General features: G+C 65.2%; 1 protein-coding gene across 7 annotated transcripts in view; it reads left to right on the top strand.

Moving 5' to 3' along the window:
• GSE1 (Gse1 coiled-coil protein) overlaps positions 1 to 14,150 on the top strand; it is a 72,236-nt gene that overhangs the window by 55,655 nt on the left and 2,431 nt on the right. For 3 of the 7 annotated variants that reach the window (XM_040982269.1, XM_040982271.1, XM_040982273.1), the window contains 13 exons: positions 1,158 to 1,357; positions 3,761 to 3,933; positions 4,196 to 4,393; positions 4,669 to 4,860; positions 5,063 to 5,328; positions 5,741 to 6,065; positions 7,673 to 8,277; positions 9,515 to 9,627; positions 9,772 to 10,042; positions 11,041 to 11,157; positions 11,604 to 11,957; positions 12,715 to 12,987; positions 14,025 to 14,128. In XM_040982269.1, the coding sequence (XP_040838203.1) occupies positions 1,158 to 1,357; positions 3,761 to 3,933; positions 4,196 to 4,393; positions 4,669 to 4,860; positions 5,063 to 5,328; positions 5,741 to 6,065; positions 7,673 to 8,277; positions 9,515 to 9,627; positions 9,772 to 10,042; positions 11,041 to 11,157; positions 11,604 to 11,957; positions 12,715 to 12,987; positions 14,025 to 14,128 (3,191 nt within the window). Of the gene's footprint in view, positions 1 to 1,157; positions 1,358 to 3,760; positions 3,934 to 4,195; positions 4,394 to 4,668; positions 4,861 to 5,062; positions 5,329 to 5,740; positions 6,066 to 7,672; positions 8,278 to 9,514; positions 9,628 to 9,771; positions 10,043 to 11,040; positions 11,158 to 11,603; positions 11,958 to 12,561; positions 12,574 to 12,714; positions 12,988 to 14,024; positions 14,129 to 14,150 lie in introns of those variants that run through there. The other 4 variants (XM_040982272.1, XM_040982270.1, XM_040982275.1 and 1 more) reach the window with 4 other exon arrangements.

The following is a 14,150-nucleotide window of genomic DNA, read 5'->3' as shown; positions in this document are numbered from 1 at the left end:
TGCTCTCTCTACTTTCTGTGACGCTGCAGGCCCCGGAGGGTGGCAGGAGGCTGTCCATGCGGGCACCCTCAGCTTAGGACTGGCAGTGATACCTTCTGTTGGGTTTGATAGATTGGAGCGAGCCAGTAAACACATGAGGGTCACTCTAGGATGTTGGGGTCTGCCCTGAAATTGGATCCCTGGATGGCACCCAGCCCCTTGAGCAAACCTGGTTTGTCCTGCACCTCCAAGGCCCTTACTATGTGATAAAAGCCTCCATCTCCACCCAGTGCCAGTCTTGGAGTTGGCAGGCCTGTGTAGGGTGATGGAATTCTTAGGGGCTTGCTTATCTGGGTGGAGCCCATGAGATAGGAGTGTGAACAAGGTGCCCGTCCACCAGCCACTGTGGGGCGTGGCTGCAGGTTGGTGGGGTGCTTCTGGCTGGACTGGTTGTCACCCGGAGACGGGATCCCCAGGGAAGAGGGTGTGTGGGGATCTCAGATCCCACCAGAGTTCCCCTTGTGAGCTTCTGGATGCCAGGAGCTGCTGCCGGCCCTCTCTTGTATGCAGTGATTTTGGAGGTGGTGTATGACCCTCCTTTTGCCCCCTTAAGGCCTGAGGCGGGCTGTGAGCTGGGGATCCCTGAGTGAAGGGTCTGAGCTGGCCTTGGAGGCCTCCCACTCGGCCTCTTAGGACAGCAGGTGGGCACTGGTATCACTTCACTCAGGGAAATGGTCACATCCGTCTAGCAGGGGGGCCTTCTCGGCTCAACACCCAGGCCCTGCACACTGGGCAGCCCACCCTGAGCCTGGGCACAGGTGGGGTTCAGCCCGTGGGGCTGCTGCTGGCCTGTTCTGTCTGGAGCTCGGCTGTGATGGCATCCAGGGCCTCCTCTCGGGTCCAGCTGCTGGCTGGTGGCCCTTTGGGTCAGTGACGTGGCCAGCAGTCCCAGAGCCCACCTCTGCCTGTGGGACAAAAGCCCTCTGGTGGTCCCTTCTAATGTGCTCGGTGCCCCCTAGGACCGCTTCTGTTCCACAAGTGGTCTCCTTCCTCTGGGGTTTCGGAACAGGCCCCTGTGCTGTGTGCCCTGCTGGCCAGGCCTGCGAGGCAGAGGCAGGGGGTGCCTCGGAGGGGACGTGCTGTGGTGCCCACCGCTCAGCTGTCTGTTACCTCCACAGGGTCGTCACTGAGCAGCGAGCCGTCCCCCGTGTCCTCGCCGGCCACCAACCACAGTTCTCCAGCTAGCACGCCCAAGCGTGTGCCCATGGGCCCCATCATTGTGCCCCCTGGGGGCCACAGCGTCCCTAGCACGCCGCCTGTGGTGACCATTGCCCCAACCAAGACTGTCAACGGCGTGTGGAGGAGCGAGAGCCGCCAGGTGAGTGGCTTGGGCCCTGGGCAGGTCCCCCAGTGGGTGTGCTGGGCCCTTCCAGGCTGTGTGGCAGTGGCCACCGCCCCTGGTCAGGGCCACCTGGTGGTGGCTGCCCATGCTGGTGTCTGTAGCCTGGAGGAGGCAATTGGAAGAGGGAAGAATGGTCGCCTGGAGATCCCGGGGCGGGCTGGCCACACTGGGAATTTTCTGCTTAGAGGGCAGCTGGGAGCTGGTCCGCACATCTGGCTGGGGCCGCTGTGTCCCTGGGACCTAGAGCCAGCCCTTCCTAATTAAGAACGCTGGTCTCCCCTGGCGTTCCCTGAGGGCTAGCCCGCTTGGAAAGAGATGCTTATTAAACCAGAGCCTGGAGCCTGTGCTGTCCCCCCCTCCCTCCCACCTAGGACCCCCATGGGGCTGACACCCACTCCTGGTGGCCAGGGGGCAGGTCGCTGCTGACCTGACTCTGCACAGTGCAGTTTGGAGATGGGACCCTGGTGGGGAGGGTTGGGGGTTGCCCTTGGCCTGGGCCCTTTTGCAGCTGTGGCTCCTGCCGAGCGGGGCTGCCAGAGGAGGAGGCCACGCACCAGCTGTGCCTGAAGCCGCCCTGCTCCCCAGGGGCTGCCGGTTCCCCTCCCCACATCCTCCCGTGCTGTGGCTGCAACTGCCCGGTAGATGCACCCCACTTCCAGGTGGTGTCCTGGGGCCTGGCCTTGGGCACTCTTGCCCAACGACCTCACTTCCAGGTGTCTGTCACAGCTTGGCCTGGCTCCGTGCAGACATGCAGCGTGCCCCCAGCTCTCCCCCTTGTGTTCTGTGGCTGGCTGGGAAGGTGCCACCTGGTGCTGCTGCCTTCAGGCAGGGCTTTGTCTCCAGCTGGGGAGGGGTTGTCGGTCCATAAGGGGCCTGCCTCTGCCACCTGTAGCGTGGATAAGCTCTGAGGCTGCTGCCTCCCCCTGCACCCACAGCCCCACATTCCCAGGGCTGGCCCCCTCATGTTGCCCCGGGGTAAAGGTGTCATGTGGGATCCATCCCCACCCTGGAGGTCCAGCCTGGCAGTGCCTCTCACTAAAATTCCCACGTGTTTGCACCTGTACAGTGTGCCAGTGCCAGGGGTGGTACCATGGTGGCTGGGGAGGGAGTGGCGCAGGTGGGCAGGGCCCTCAGGCAGTGGGAGGACGTCAAGGCCAAGTGCTCAGGGTCAATAGAAGGTTCTGGCGGATAGTCTGGGTTCCCAGCCCCGCACGGGGTATCAGCAGGTGTGTTCCACCCCTGGGACCCTCGTGTTAACAGGGCAGATGGAGGCCCGGGGTGGTGAGGACCCCGGGAGGAAGCAGCTGTGGCCGTCCTTTAGAAGTCCCCCTCAGCAGCCCCCGCCGAGGACTGTCACCAGCTGGGGACATGTGAGGGCCGGCAGACAGGCGGGGTGCCGTGCTGGCCCTGGGCTCTGACTCTGGAAGACAGGTGGCAGCCTGTGGGCTCACACAGTGCCGGAAGCCTCGGGGCATCCCCTGTCCTGTGGCGTGTACGGCCAACGCTCCTGGTGCCTCTGCGTCAGCGTGGGCAGTGCTGTAGGTCCAGCCCCGGGGCTGCACTGATGGCCCGCAGGCCTGGGCGCTCACCTGAGCTTCCTGGGACAGCTACCACCCCAAGGGTCCCATGGCTCCGGTGTCCCCAGACTTGAGGACCTGGGGTGGGGAGGGGAGCCTACATGTTGCCCCCAAGGTAGGCGTGCTCAGAGTGTGTCACATGGCTTCGCCAGTCACGGCTGGACTGGAGCTTGCTGTGGACAGCTTTCCCAGCGTGGGTGCCACATAGGCCTGGCTAGTGTCTCCCCCTAGCATGGGGGAGGTGTAGCCCACGTTTGCTCTCAGCGGGGGCCGGCCCCGAGGCTGCCACCTGGAGTCGGGCCCGGGGCCTGTCTGCTGTCTGTTGGGGCTGGGCCGGTGCCGGGGCTGGGCCGGTGCCCGGGCTGCAGTCCCACCCCACGTGACTGTGCAGGGCTGCTCCCAGACAGGTCGGGCCGGTCGAGCCCAGGCAGCTGCCTGCTCTGGCAGGTGCCAGGACCACCCCGGGGGCTGGCTGGGGTTAGCGCAGCCTGTTCAGCCCGGGGAGACAGCTACTTCCTGGGGCTTTGCCGAGCGATTGTCCCAGCTGCGGGCCAGTTCCTCGGATGGACGTGGGTGTGGAGACCCAGGGTCCACATGGGAGGGAGCAGGTGATAGGAGGCTGGGAGCCCCTGCCATGCTGTGTCCTGTCACAGCCACACGTCTCAGTGACCCCTCGGCCTGGGGGGTCATGTCTGTGGGGCAGGCCTGTGCTGCACGGCCTGGACACTCGGGGCCGCGTTCTTGCGGGAGCTGTAGCAGGAAGCTCTGGCTGTGCCCCGACGCCCTTCTGTGCCTTCCACAGGATTCCAGCTCGAGGGGCGGCAGCAGTGGGCGGGAGCGCCTCCTCGTGGAGCCTCCGCTGCCCCAGGAGAAGGCTGGCGGCCCAGCCATCCCCTCGCACCTGCTCAGCGCCCCCTATCCCTTCGGCATCTCCCCCGGCTCCGTTGTGCAGGATTCCCGGTTCCCACCGCTCAAGTAAGTGCTGCAGGCGGGGCTTGTGGTGGGCACAGCGGCTGAGCCGCCAGATGGTCACCGGCCGCTGCAGCCGGCTCAGCCGCGGGGGCCGTGGGCAGCCCTGGCCACTCCTGCTGTCCATGTCCCCGCTTGCCAGCTCTGCTCAATCCTGGCCTTGGTCCTGGCAGCCAGGATTCCTCCCCGCCCCTGGCAGGGCCTGTCCCAGGAGGGGCGACAGCTGTGGAGAGGGGCCCGTTGTCTCACCCACACCTCCATCCTGCAGCCTGCAGCGGCCCGTGCACCATGTGGTGCCCCCCAGCACCGTCACCGAGGACTACCTACGAAGCTTCCGGCCCTACCACACGGCTGAGGACCTGCGCGTGTCCTCCCTGCCGCCCCTCAGCCTTGACCCGGCCGCAGCAGCCGCCTACTACCACCCCAGCTACCTGGCCCCGCATCCCTTCCCCCACCCGGCCTTCAGGTGAGACCCCCTTCTCCTGTTGGAGCCAACCTTGGGGGGAGGCGGGAGCAGCCCCCAGAACCTTTCTGGGCTCTGACCAGATTCGACCCCCAGCTAACCCTGTGCTGGCTTGTCAGGTTTGCCCAGCTGGCAGGAGCCGAAGTGGTATGCTGTGCCACAGGCACGGGTGCTGCCTAGGCCCCTCCTGGCCCACAGCCGTCCCGCCATGCCAGCCTGGGTGCACGTGGCCATGTTGCCGGTTGGCGCGCTCAGCGGCTCCCTTCTCTTCTGCACAGGATGGACGACTCCTACTGCCTGTCGGCCCTGAGGTCACCCTTCTACCCCCTCCCTGCCCCCGGCTCCCTGCCCCCACTGCACCCATCTGCCATGCACCTGCACCTGTCCGGAGTGCGCTACCCGCCAGAGCTCGCACACCCGTCCCTGGCAGCGCTGCACGCAGAGAGAATCTCGGGCCTCAGCGCCGAGAGGTGAGCCGGGCCCCAGGCTGCTATGGGGCGGGCAGCCCTGTGCCCTCCTGCCCTTGGCCTGGCTGTAGGGCTGGACGCGACACGGCCGGCCCACACCTTGGGCTCTTGCAAGGGGAGGGCAGAGGGGCGCATTGCCCCATCCCCGGTCCCGGGCACTGGGGCACCTGCTTGCAGTTCCCAGACTCTCTGCTTTGCCCCCCAGGCTGCAGATGGATGAGGAGCTGAGGCGGGAGCGGGAACGCGAGCGGGAGGCTGACCGCGAGCGGGAGAAGGAGCGGGAGCAGCGGGAGCAGCGGGAACAGGAGCGGCAGCGGGAACAGCGGGAGCAGCGGGCCCGCGAGAAGGAGCTGCCAGCCACCAAGCTGCTGGAGCCAGCCTTCCCACCCGGGGCCGAGCTGCACGCACTGCGGGGCCACGCCACTGAGGAGCGGGTCAGGTCCGCGGAGCAGCTGACCCCGACGCGAGCAGGTACCGGGGCAGGGCCCAGCAGAGGGAATCATGGAAGGCTGGGCTGCCGGGGTGTCGGCCAGCGTTTGCCCCACGTCCTGCTGACTATGAGCCCTGGAGTCCCAGAGTTGGGGCGGGCGCCCAGCAGGTGGGCATGTGGGCTGCAGTGAGCCCTAGTGGAGTTCATGACTTGGTTGGGGGTGTATTTCCGTTTTGCTGGAGATGGCCATGACCTGGCGCTGGCGATGGCCGTATGCACTGGCCTGCTGCTGTGACAGCCCTGCCTTGTGCAGGCACCAGTGCCCACCCCACCAGACACCTCCTCTGCTTTCTCCCACGAGGCCCCACTGTGGAAAGAAGGCTCTAGAAGGGCCCTGGCAGAGCTGCGTGGGCCACTCTGGCTCCCCACTGTGACGGCCTTCTTTCCCCACAGAGAAGGTGAAGGAGTCGGGCCTTCAGGCACCCAAGCCCGTGCAGCACCCTTTGCACCCGGTACCCACCCCTCACCACGCAGTGCCCAGCCTCATCTCCACGCACGGCATCTTCTCCCTGCCGGGCAGCAGCGCCGCCACAGCCCTGCTGATCCAGCGCACCAATGAGGAGGAGAAGTGGCTGGCCCGGCAGCGGCGGCTGCGGCAGGAGAAGGAGGACCGGCAGTCGCAGGTGTCCGAATTCCGGCAGCAGGTGCTGGAGCAGCATCTGGACATGGGCCGGCCCCCAGCACCGCTGGAGGCGGAGCAGCGGCCTGACAGCGCCAGGTAGGCGAGCAGGACGGGCCCTGTGGCTGGGGACCCAGGCTTCCTGAGCCCTGTAACCTGTGTCAGAGACCCACGGGTGCAGGGAGGGTCACTCAAGACACCCTTGGCCATGCCTGTTCTGTTTCTATTACTGTTACTGAGACAGGGAGCCTGCCTTTCCCCCAGAGGAGAAAATGCCCTTTCCCATGTCTGTCACAGGCCACAACCATTTGCACTAGCATTATAACGGGTTGTCCCCCCGGGAGCCACACTCCTGGCCAGTCGCAGCCCTGTCAGGGGCCATGCTGTCCTATTCCCCGGCCCTGACCTTGGGCTCAGAGCCTCCTGGCAGGCAGGGCTCAGTGGGGAGAACCTGGGTGGTCTCTGAGCTATCCCTGTGCCCAGAGTTGTTTCTGTTCTCTTGGCCTTGACCAGGGCTGGGGGCTGCAGGCCCGGCCGCATAAGGCCTCTCGGAGCTTGTCAGCTCTAGGCCCATGCCTGGCCCACCAGGGCGTTCTCATTGGTGATGAGGTGTAGACTGCGCAGGGCTCCCACGGACCCTGGTGGGAGTGTCGGGGTCTTTGAGCTGTGTGTGGCTGCACCAGGCCCTTGGCTAGCCAGGAGGGCACCCTTCCGAGCACTGCGGACCTGTTCCGACAGGGCCCCTGTGCCCTGAGCTCTGCTCTGTTGCGTAGCTCTTTGCTGAGGGTTTGATTCCTTTGCTGTTGGCCCTGATAGGGCTCCTGTGACACTCAGCTGCTCCTGGGTCAGTGGCACTGGGAGCTCACGGGAAGCCTGGCCACGTGCCTGCGGAGCCTCTGCCCGCTGGGTCCTTGGGCAGCGTAGGTTCAAACATCCTTCCTGGAAGTTATTTTCAGTCTGGAAGGCAGAGTGGCCAGTCTTCCTTTGGCTGGTTTGTTCCCCAGGGCTGACAGGCTGAAGTGCGCAGCCAGGAAGGTGGTTCGGGTGTCCTGTGTGAGTCAGGGGGACCCAGGGGCCCAGGCCACCATCCTCCTCTGCACCTCCAGGGCGTAGCAGAAGGGGAAGTGTAGTAGCTGGGACTTGAACCAGGCACTCTGGGATGCAGGCGTCCCAAGCAGCAGTGGGTCCAGGGCACTGGGCCGTCCATCCCAGCATGTCACTGTCACTCGGACAAGTGAAAGGGGAGATTTGGAAAACCACACAAGAGCCCCTTGCGGGCTGAATCTTGTTTAGGGAGCACTAAGGAGGAAGATGGCTGTGCAGCAGGTTCCCTCCCCCCTGCAGGCCTGGTGCCTGCTGTGCTGACAGCGGCCGCTGGGGGGCAGCAGCCCCGCCCGTTTGGGTCTGGGAGCCGCAGCGACGAGGGCCTTGCCATGGCGCCACCTCTCCTCCGTGGTCAGCCTGTCACTGAACACTGGGGAGGGGCCCTTGTCGGCCGCCAGCCTTGCAGAGCTGGGGCCTGGCCTTCGGGGAGTACAGGCGGGAGCCGGGGATGCTGGGCCAGAACCATGTCCGCACTTCCCAGCAGCAGTGGGAAGCCCCAGTGCGTGGGCCTGGCATGCAGGGTGGGGACAGCGCACCACGGGCCTGTGGGGGAGGTAAGGCAGCCCACCCTCCGTGACTCAGTGCCTATTGCTTGTCCCTAGGCCAGGACCAAACCGTCACGAGCCAGGCAGCCGGGATCCCCCGCAGCACTTTGGGGGACCACCACCCCTCATCTCGCCCAAGCCCCAGCACCACACTGTGCCCACGGCCCTCTGGAACCCTGTGGCCCTCATAGACAACACCCTGGAGACGCGACGTGTCGAAAGCCACACTCTGCATGGCCACTCGGCCGCGTCCGAGCCCAGCCGCCAGGCTGCGCTGCCTCTGGTGAAGGTGGAGCGAGTGTACTGCCCGGAGAAGGCCGAGGAGCCCCGGAAGCGCGAGGCGGCCCCCCTGGACAAGTACCAGCCCCCGCCGCGGGAGGCGGGCAGCCTGGAGCCGCAGGCCTTCTCCCACGGGCCGGGACCCTTCCTAGCTGAGCTGGAGAAGTCCACGCAGACCATCCTGGGCCAGCAGCGGTCCTGCCTCCCCCAGGCCACCCTTGGGGAGCTCAGCAGGCCACTGAAGGCCGACTCGCCCTACCGGCCCCCGGCCCCGCGGGCCCCCGACCCTGCTTACATCTACGACGAGTCCCTACAGCAGCGCAGGAGGCTGGTCAGCAAGCTGGACCTGGAGGAGCGCAGGCGGCGGGAGGCCCAGGAGAAGGGTAGGCACCCCCAGAGGCCCTGGCCTGCCCGGGGAGGGGCGGCCTAGTGCTCCGTGGAGCCAGGCCCCAGGGCTGGGGCGACCCTGGGCCCTGCCTGCGCTCTGTAGATTGACAAGGCCGGCTCAGCAAGGTGACCCGGTTGTCACTGGTGCAGCACCCAGGGCCTCCGTGGGCCATGGCTCTGCAGACAGGTGGGGCAGGGCAGGTAGATGAAGAGGTAGCCATTTTAAAAGATTTCTTTACTTAAAACCAGAGTTACAGAAGCAGAGACGACGTCACCCATCTGCTGGTTTACCTTCATACATGGCTTCAGTCACTGGAGCTGAGCTGATCCAAAGCCAGGAGCCAGAAGCTTCTTCTGGGTCACCCACATAGGTGCAGAGTCCTAAGGCTTTGGGCCGTGCTCCACTGCCTTGCCAGGCCCACAGGCAGGTGGCTGCCAGCTCAGAGGTGGAGGATTGGTGTGCTGTGCCACTGCACCAGCCCCAAGGCCAAACATTGTACTGCCTCTCCCCAGGAGGGGAGACCCCCGCTGCCCACGCCCACAGCTTCCCAGGCTGCAGACAGGCCACTGAAGGCCGACTCTCCCTACCGGCCCCTGGCAGAGCAGGGCCTACAGGCCTGTGTAGGTTACACTTAGGGCCCTGCCAGGGGTCAGGCCTGCTCAACTTGACCATCTCATTTGCCGCTGCTCAAACGGCTTCAAGCCAGACTGAAGCCAGGAGGCTGGGACTCAGTCCTGCTCCCACCTGTGGCCGTTTTCTCCTGGGCATGGTGACAGGCAGCCGGACAGAAGTGGAACAGCCAGAACCCAGGCCGTTGCTGGGGGGGGGGGGGGGTATTCGTGGGGTGGAGAAACAGAGCTCCTGTCCATTGGCTCGGCTGGGTCCCAGGAGCTGTGGTCCCCTGAGGACACAGGGACCGCCAGCCGTCAGGGCCTGGATCCGCAGGAGACCACAGTCTGGCTGGGGCTGGCAGTTCAACCAGGCCCTCTGTCGCCCCCCTTCTATCCAGTCCCACTCACTTCTTGCCTTACAAAGGGGAAAAGGGGGTGCCTGAGGGGCCCGCTGCCCTGCTGTGTTCCGTGTCCCCTCCTGGAGGCACGGGGCACATGTGCGCCAAGCCTGTGCTCGGGGACTGCCCTGCTGGACCGGCCCGAGACACCCGGCTGACAGCGGGGTGCTGTGAGGGGCCTCCCGGCTGACAGCGGGGTACACACAGCCATCTCTGCCCTCAGGGTACTATTACGACCTCGACGACTCCTACGATGAGAGCGATGAGGAAGAGGTCAGGGCCCACCTGCGCTGTGTGGCCGAGCAGCCGCCCCTCAAACTGGACACATGCTCCGAGGTATCGCGTCTCCCTGTCCCCGAGGCGTGCGGCTGGCTGTGTCCGAGCCCTGCAGCCCAGCACGGGTGGCCGAGGGCACCTGCAGTGGTGGAGGCCAGCAGCCATCAGGGCTTTCAAACTCATTTGTTTTCTTTCCCGATCCAGAAGCTAGAGTTTTTGCAACTTTTTGGCTTGACCACCCAACAGCAGAAGGAGGAGTTGGTGGCCCAGAAGCGGAGGAAGCGCCGGCGGATGCTGAGGGAGAGAAGCCCTTCGCCGCCGCCCCTGCAGAGCAAGCGACAGACGCCCTCGCCGAGGCTGGTGCTGTCCACCCGCTACAGCCCCGAGGACATGAACAACAGCCCCAACTTGGAGGAGAAGAAGAAGTTCCTGACCATCTTCAACCTGACCCATGTCAGCACCGAGAAGAGGAAAGGTAATGGCCTTGCCTGGCGCTGCAGGGCGGGAAGGTGGGCTTGCTGTTGGGGCTCCGGGAAAAGCAGGCTGGTGCTGGGCTAACATGGCCCACGTGGAGCCCATCGTCTCCTGGCCTGGGCGGGCTTAAAGGCTGACCAGCTGCTCGTTGACAGCGAGCGCCTGTCTCGAGCTGACCCCTTCACTTGTCCCTGGGAAGGGGGTCCCTTAGCTGGCAGGGAGGGGCTGTGCCGCCCCCCTGACCAGGCGGTCCGCTGGGCAGCTGGCGGGGTCCACAGGGCCTTGTGACGGAGGGACGGACGTGGCACGGCCAGCAGCCACCATGCTGAGCCAGCTCAGCTCTCCCGAAGGGGTTTGTAGAGCAGTGTGCCTCCCCCTGCCCCACACCAACCACCCTGCAACAGGTCGTTGGTCAGGACGCCCCGGTGGAGGCGGGGCCAGGGCACGCTGCCTCACAGTGGGGACATGTGTGTGCCCCACTGTCCTGTGTGCTCAGCCCCCCTAACCCAGTGCCTCCTCAGAAGGAAGTCGGAACCAAAGGGCCCCTCAGGGTTGCCAATATGGCGCTGGGCGCTTCGCACTTCATCTCGTGTTTGACCAGCAAGGCCGCGTTGTGGCTTCCTGTGAGGGTTGGTGACGGGACATACAGTCCGTGGCAGTGCAGTTTTGTCTGGGAGGTTGCATCTTTGTGGCCGGCTGGGTGTCCCGAGGAAGCCCTTGGCAACGCAGCCAGAGTCGGCCAGGAGCACCGCTGGAGGAGTCCTGCCAGCTGAGGGGCAGGGCGACAGAAGGTGTCCTTCGCCTTGGTCACCGTCAAGAGCAGGAGGCGTGCACCAATGCGGGCGGCAGAGCAGGGCCAGGCCAGCGGCTGCGAGGTGGCTTCCCGGCGGTCAGCGCCTCCGACTCTGAAGGGCTCGCTGTGCCCAGCGCTCCCATCACCTCTCACCTCCCCTGAGCGTGGCGGTCCGCCTCGCTAACCTCGGGCTGCTTTTCTCATAGACAAGGAGAGACTTGTAGAACTGCTCCGTGCCGCGAAGCAGAGGGCACTGTCGGCAGTGGCAGCGACAGACACGCTGGCAAGCTCTCCGAGGGACAGTCCCACCGTCTCCCTGAGTGGTAAGGGCAGGCTCAGAGGCTGCTCATGGTCTGCGGCCCGTGCAGCTGGGCAGGCCCACGGGCCTCGGCGTCCCTCTGGTGGCGCTGAGCCTCCTTCCGAGGCCTGCCCAGCAGCGGTCCACTCAGCAGAACGCAGTGCCCGCTGCCCCCCAGCTGTCGTCTCCTGCCTTGCTGGCACCTGCTCTCGCCTCTTCTTCAGCCTGCGGCTCCTCTGGCTGCTCCCCTGGCCTTGACTCTGGTCTTGAACTAGACAGGTTCCCTGCTGGCCTGGAGTGACTTCTTCCTCCTGCTGTTTCTTGCTGGTGGCCCCTTGGGGCGTCTTTCATGGACTTGTGGCTGTCACGCAGCCATCGCTGGGTGAACGTGCCCTGGAGGCCCGGGTCCGCGTGCTGTCAGATGCCCCCGACAACTGCCTAACCTTGTCCCTTGCTTTCTGTCTCCGAAAGAACCAGACGCGCAGCCCGTCCCGCTGGAGACTGACAAGCCTGTGGGTGTTGCCGCCTCCTTGTCTGACATCCCGAAGGCTGCGGAGCCCAGCCGACTGGAACAACTCCGCGTCCAGGAGCCCGCCCCTGCCAGCGGTGAGAAGGCCAGGCCGAGTGAGGCCCCCGGGGGCAAGAAGAGCCTGAGCATGCTGCATCACATCCGGGGTGCCGCGCCCAAGGACATTCCTGTGCCGTTGTCCCACAGCGTCAACGGGAAGAGCAAGCCCTGGGAGCCCTTCATGGCTGAAGAGTTTGCGCACCAGTTCCATGAGTCGGTGCTGCAGTCCACCCAGAAGGCGCTACAGAGGCACAAAGGTGAGCGGCCCACGTGGGCGGCCGCCTGCCCAGGACACGGGCACCTGGAGGGACGCTCGTCCGGTGTACAAGCGCTCTCCCTCCCGACCTGTCGGGTCACGGTGTCGGGTAACCGTCAGTAGCTGCGTCCCACCAGGAAGTCTGCCAAAGGCCACTCTGGCTCCCAGCCGAGGCATTTGGCTGGGACATGCTTTCACCTGGGCTGAGAGGCAGCGTGGTCCCTGCTTTCTGCAGTCTAAAATGAGTGCCCTGCCACGTCTTCCCACGGGTTTGTCAGGATGGGGGTGAGCCGGCTTTGGCAGGTGGCTCTCCCCACCCCACAGTGACAAGGTGCCTTCCTCATCTGCCTCCCAGAGCTGGCTTCCCTTTGGCTCTGGGACAGTCCGCCTCATCCTGGCCTTCCCCTCAGCTGACTGCCCGCGGGACTCCTTGTAGCTACCAGACCGGTCCCTTAGCTGGCCTCGAGCTGTTGACACAGGAGGCACGCACCTTGTGCAGATGACGTCACAGGCACACTCTACCCCCAGGGCTCCGGCCCGGGAGTCTCACCAGGGGAGCCGTTTCCGGCCACCAGCTTCCCCAGCCAGGATCCCACCCCTGTGAGGAGTGAACGCCTGTTGCAATAGCTGCTTCTGTTTAGGGAGCCAGACTCCTTGGGCCCAGAGGGTTGGTGGGGGTGTCCCTGCTCCTCCCTGGGTGGGCGCAGGCAGGACCCCAGTCCCTGATGTGAGCGGTTCTCTCCCTGCCTGGGCTGCAGCAGTGCTGTCCGCAGAGCTGACCCACAAGGCCGACGCTTCCGTCCACTACAACATTCCCGAGCTGCAGTCCACGGGCCGGCTTCCTGCGCCCCAGCACAACGGGCAGCAGGAGCCCCCAGCTGCGAGGAGGGGCCCGCCGGCGCAGGAGATGGACTGCAACTCAGCAGAGGAGGAGGAAGAGGAGGAGGAGGAGGAGGAGGATGAGGAAGTCCCCAGGCACAAGTGGCAAGGGATTGAGGCGATATTTGAAGCTTACCAGGAACACATAGAAGGTACAGAAGAGAGGGGAGGGCATGGCTGAGGCAGGGCAGTGATGGGGTGGTCATGGGCCGGAGGCAGGCAGCAGGTGTGAGCCCTCAGGTACCCACTTGGGTGTGAACCTAAGGCAGCGGTGGTCCTGCTGGGCTAGACACAGGCCCTGCGGAGTGGGCTCTGTCCCCCTGAGCCTGCCTCCCATCCAGCTCCTGTGTCCTGGCAGGGATGTGGGCGGCCCCCACCCACGGCAGGAGTTGCCCTGCGGGGTGCGTCAGTTCCCTTCTGCTGAGCTGGAGACGGTCCAGGCAGACCCTGGCATGTGCCTCCCACACCAGCAGGTGGCAGACAGGGCGCCTCCTGCCATGGGTTTCGGGGTGCCCAGCCCGTTTGGCTGTCCTGTCAGCTTGGAATTTCTTCCCTCACGTGTCTCCCGGCATGCTCCCCGCTGCCTTGGGCGTGCTTAAGTTAGAATCGTTTCCTTCCCCAGCAGCGAGTCCCGTCATCTGACTTGCACTTCGCAGGCTGGTGTGACACCTGGCGCCTGCAGCCGGGCACCCAGGGCCCTTGAAGCCACAGCCGTCTGTGCTCCTGTCACTAGGGCACTGAAGTAACTTTACTGGGCTCTGCTTTGCTACCAAGATGTTCTTTGCAACTGGTAGCTGTTCCTAGAGCCAGAGCGGCAGGCCAGACACCGCTGCTCTAAGCCCGACGTGGGTGCTGGGGTTGCCAACAGCAGATCTACCTGCTGCTGCGTCACAGCGTTTGCCTTGTGGCTGCCTAGCCTAGTGGTTCTCTGACACCCCATATTGGAGTGCCTGGCCCGAGACCTGCCCCAGCGCTGGAGGCATCTGAGGGATGAGCCACCAGTTCTGATGTCAGTCTGTCTGTCGAGGCACGTGGAGTCTCAGGTGGATTTGGTTACTTAAGAGGCAGGCAGACCTCGGTCCCACAAGCCGGCTCCCCGGGCCCTGTGCGGCTCCCGCACTGACGCCTGCACAGAGGAGCGGCTGCTGGGCCGCAGGCCGCACCGGGCCGACGCTGCCTTTCCTTTCAGAGCAAAACCTGGAGCGGCAGGTGCTGGAGACGCAGTGCCGCCGGCTGGAGGCGCAGCACTACAGCCTGAGTCTCACGGCCGAGCAGCTCTCGCACAGCATGGCAGTAAGTTGGGCCCCGCATCCAT

Source organism: Ochotona curzoniae, unplaced genomic scaffold (genome assembly GCF_017591425.1).
Source record: "Ochotona curzoniae isolate NIBS_2020 unplaced genomic scaffold, NIBS_Ocur_1.0 contig_3622, whole genome shotgun sequence".
In the NCBI taxonomy this organism is placed as follows: domain Eukaryota; kingdom Metazoa; phylum Chordata; class Mammalia; order Lagomorpha; family Ochotonidae; genus Ochotona; species Ochotona curzoniae.
The sequence above is the reverse complement of the archived record's forward strand: the minus strand, read 5'-3'. Positions and strand labels throughout refer to the sequence as shown.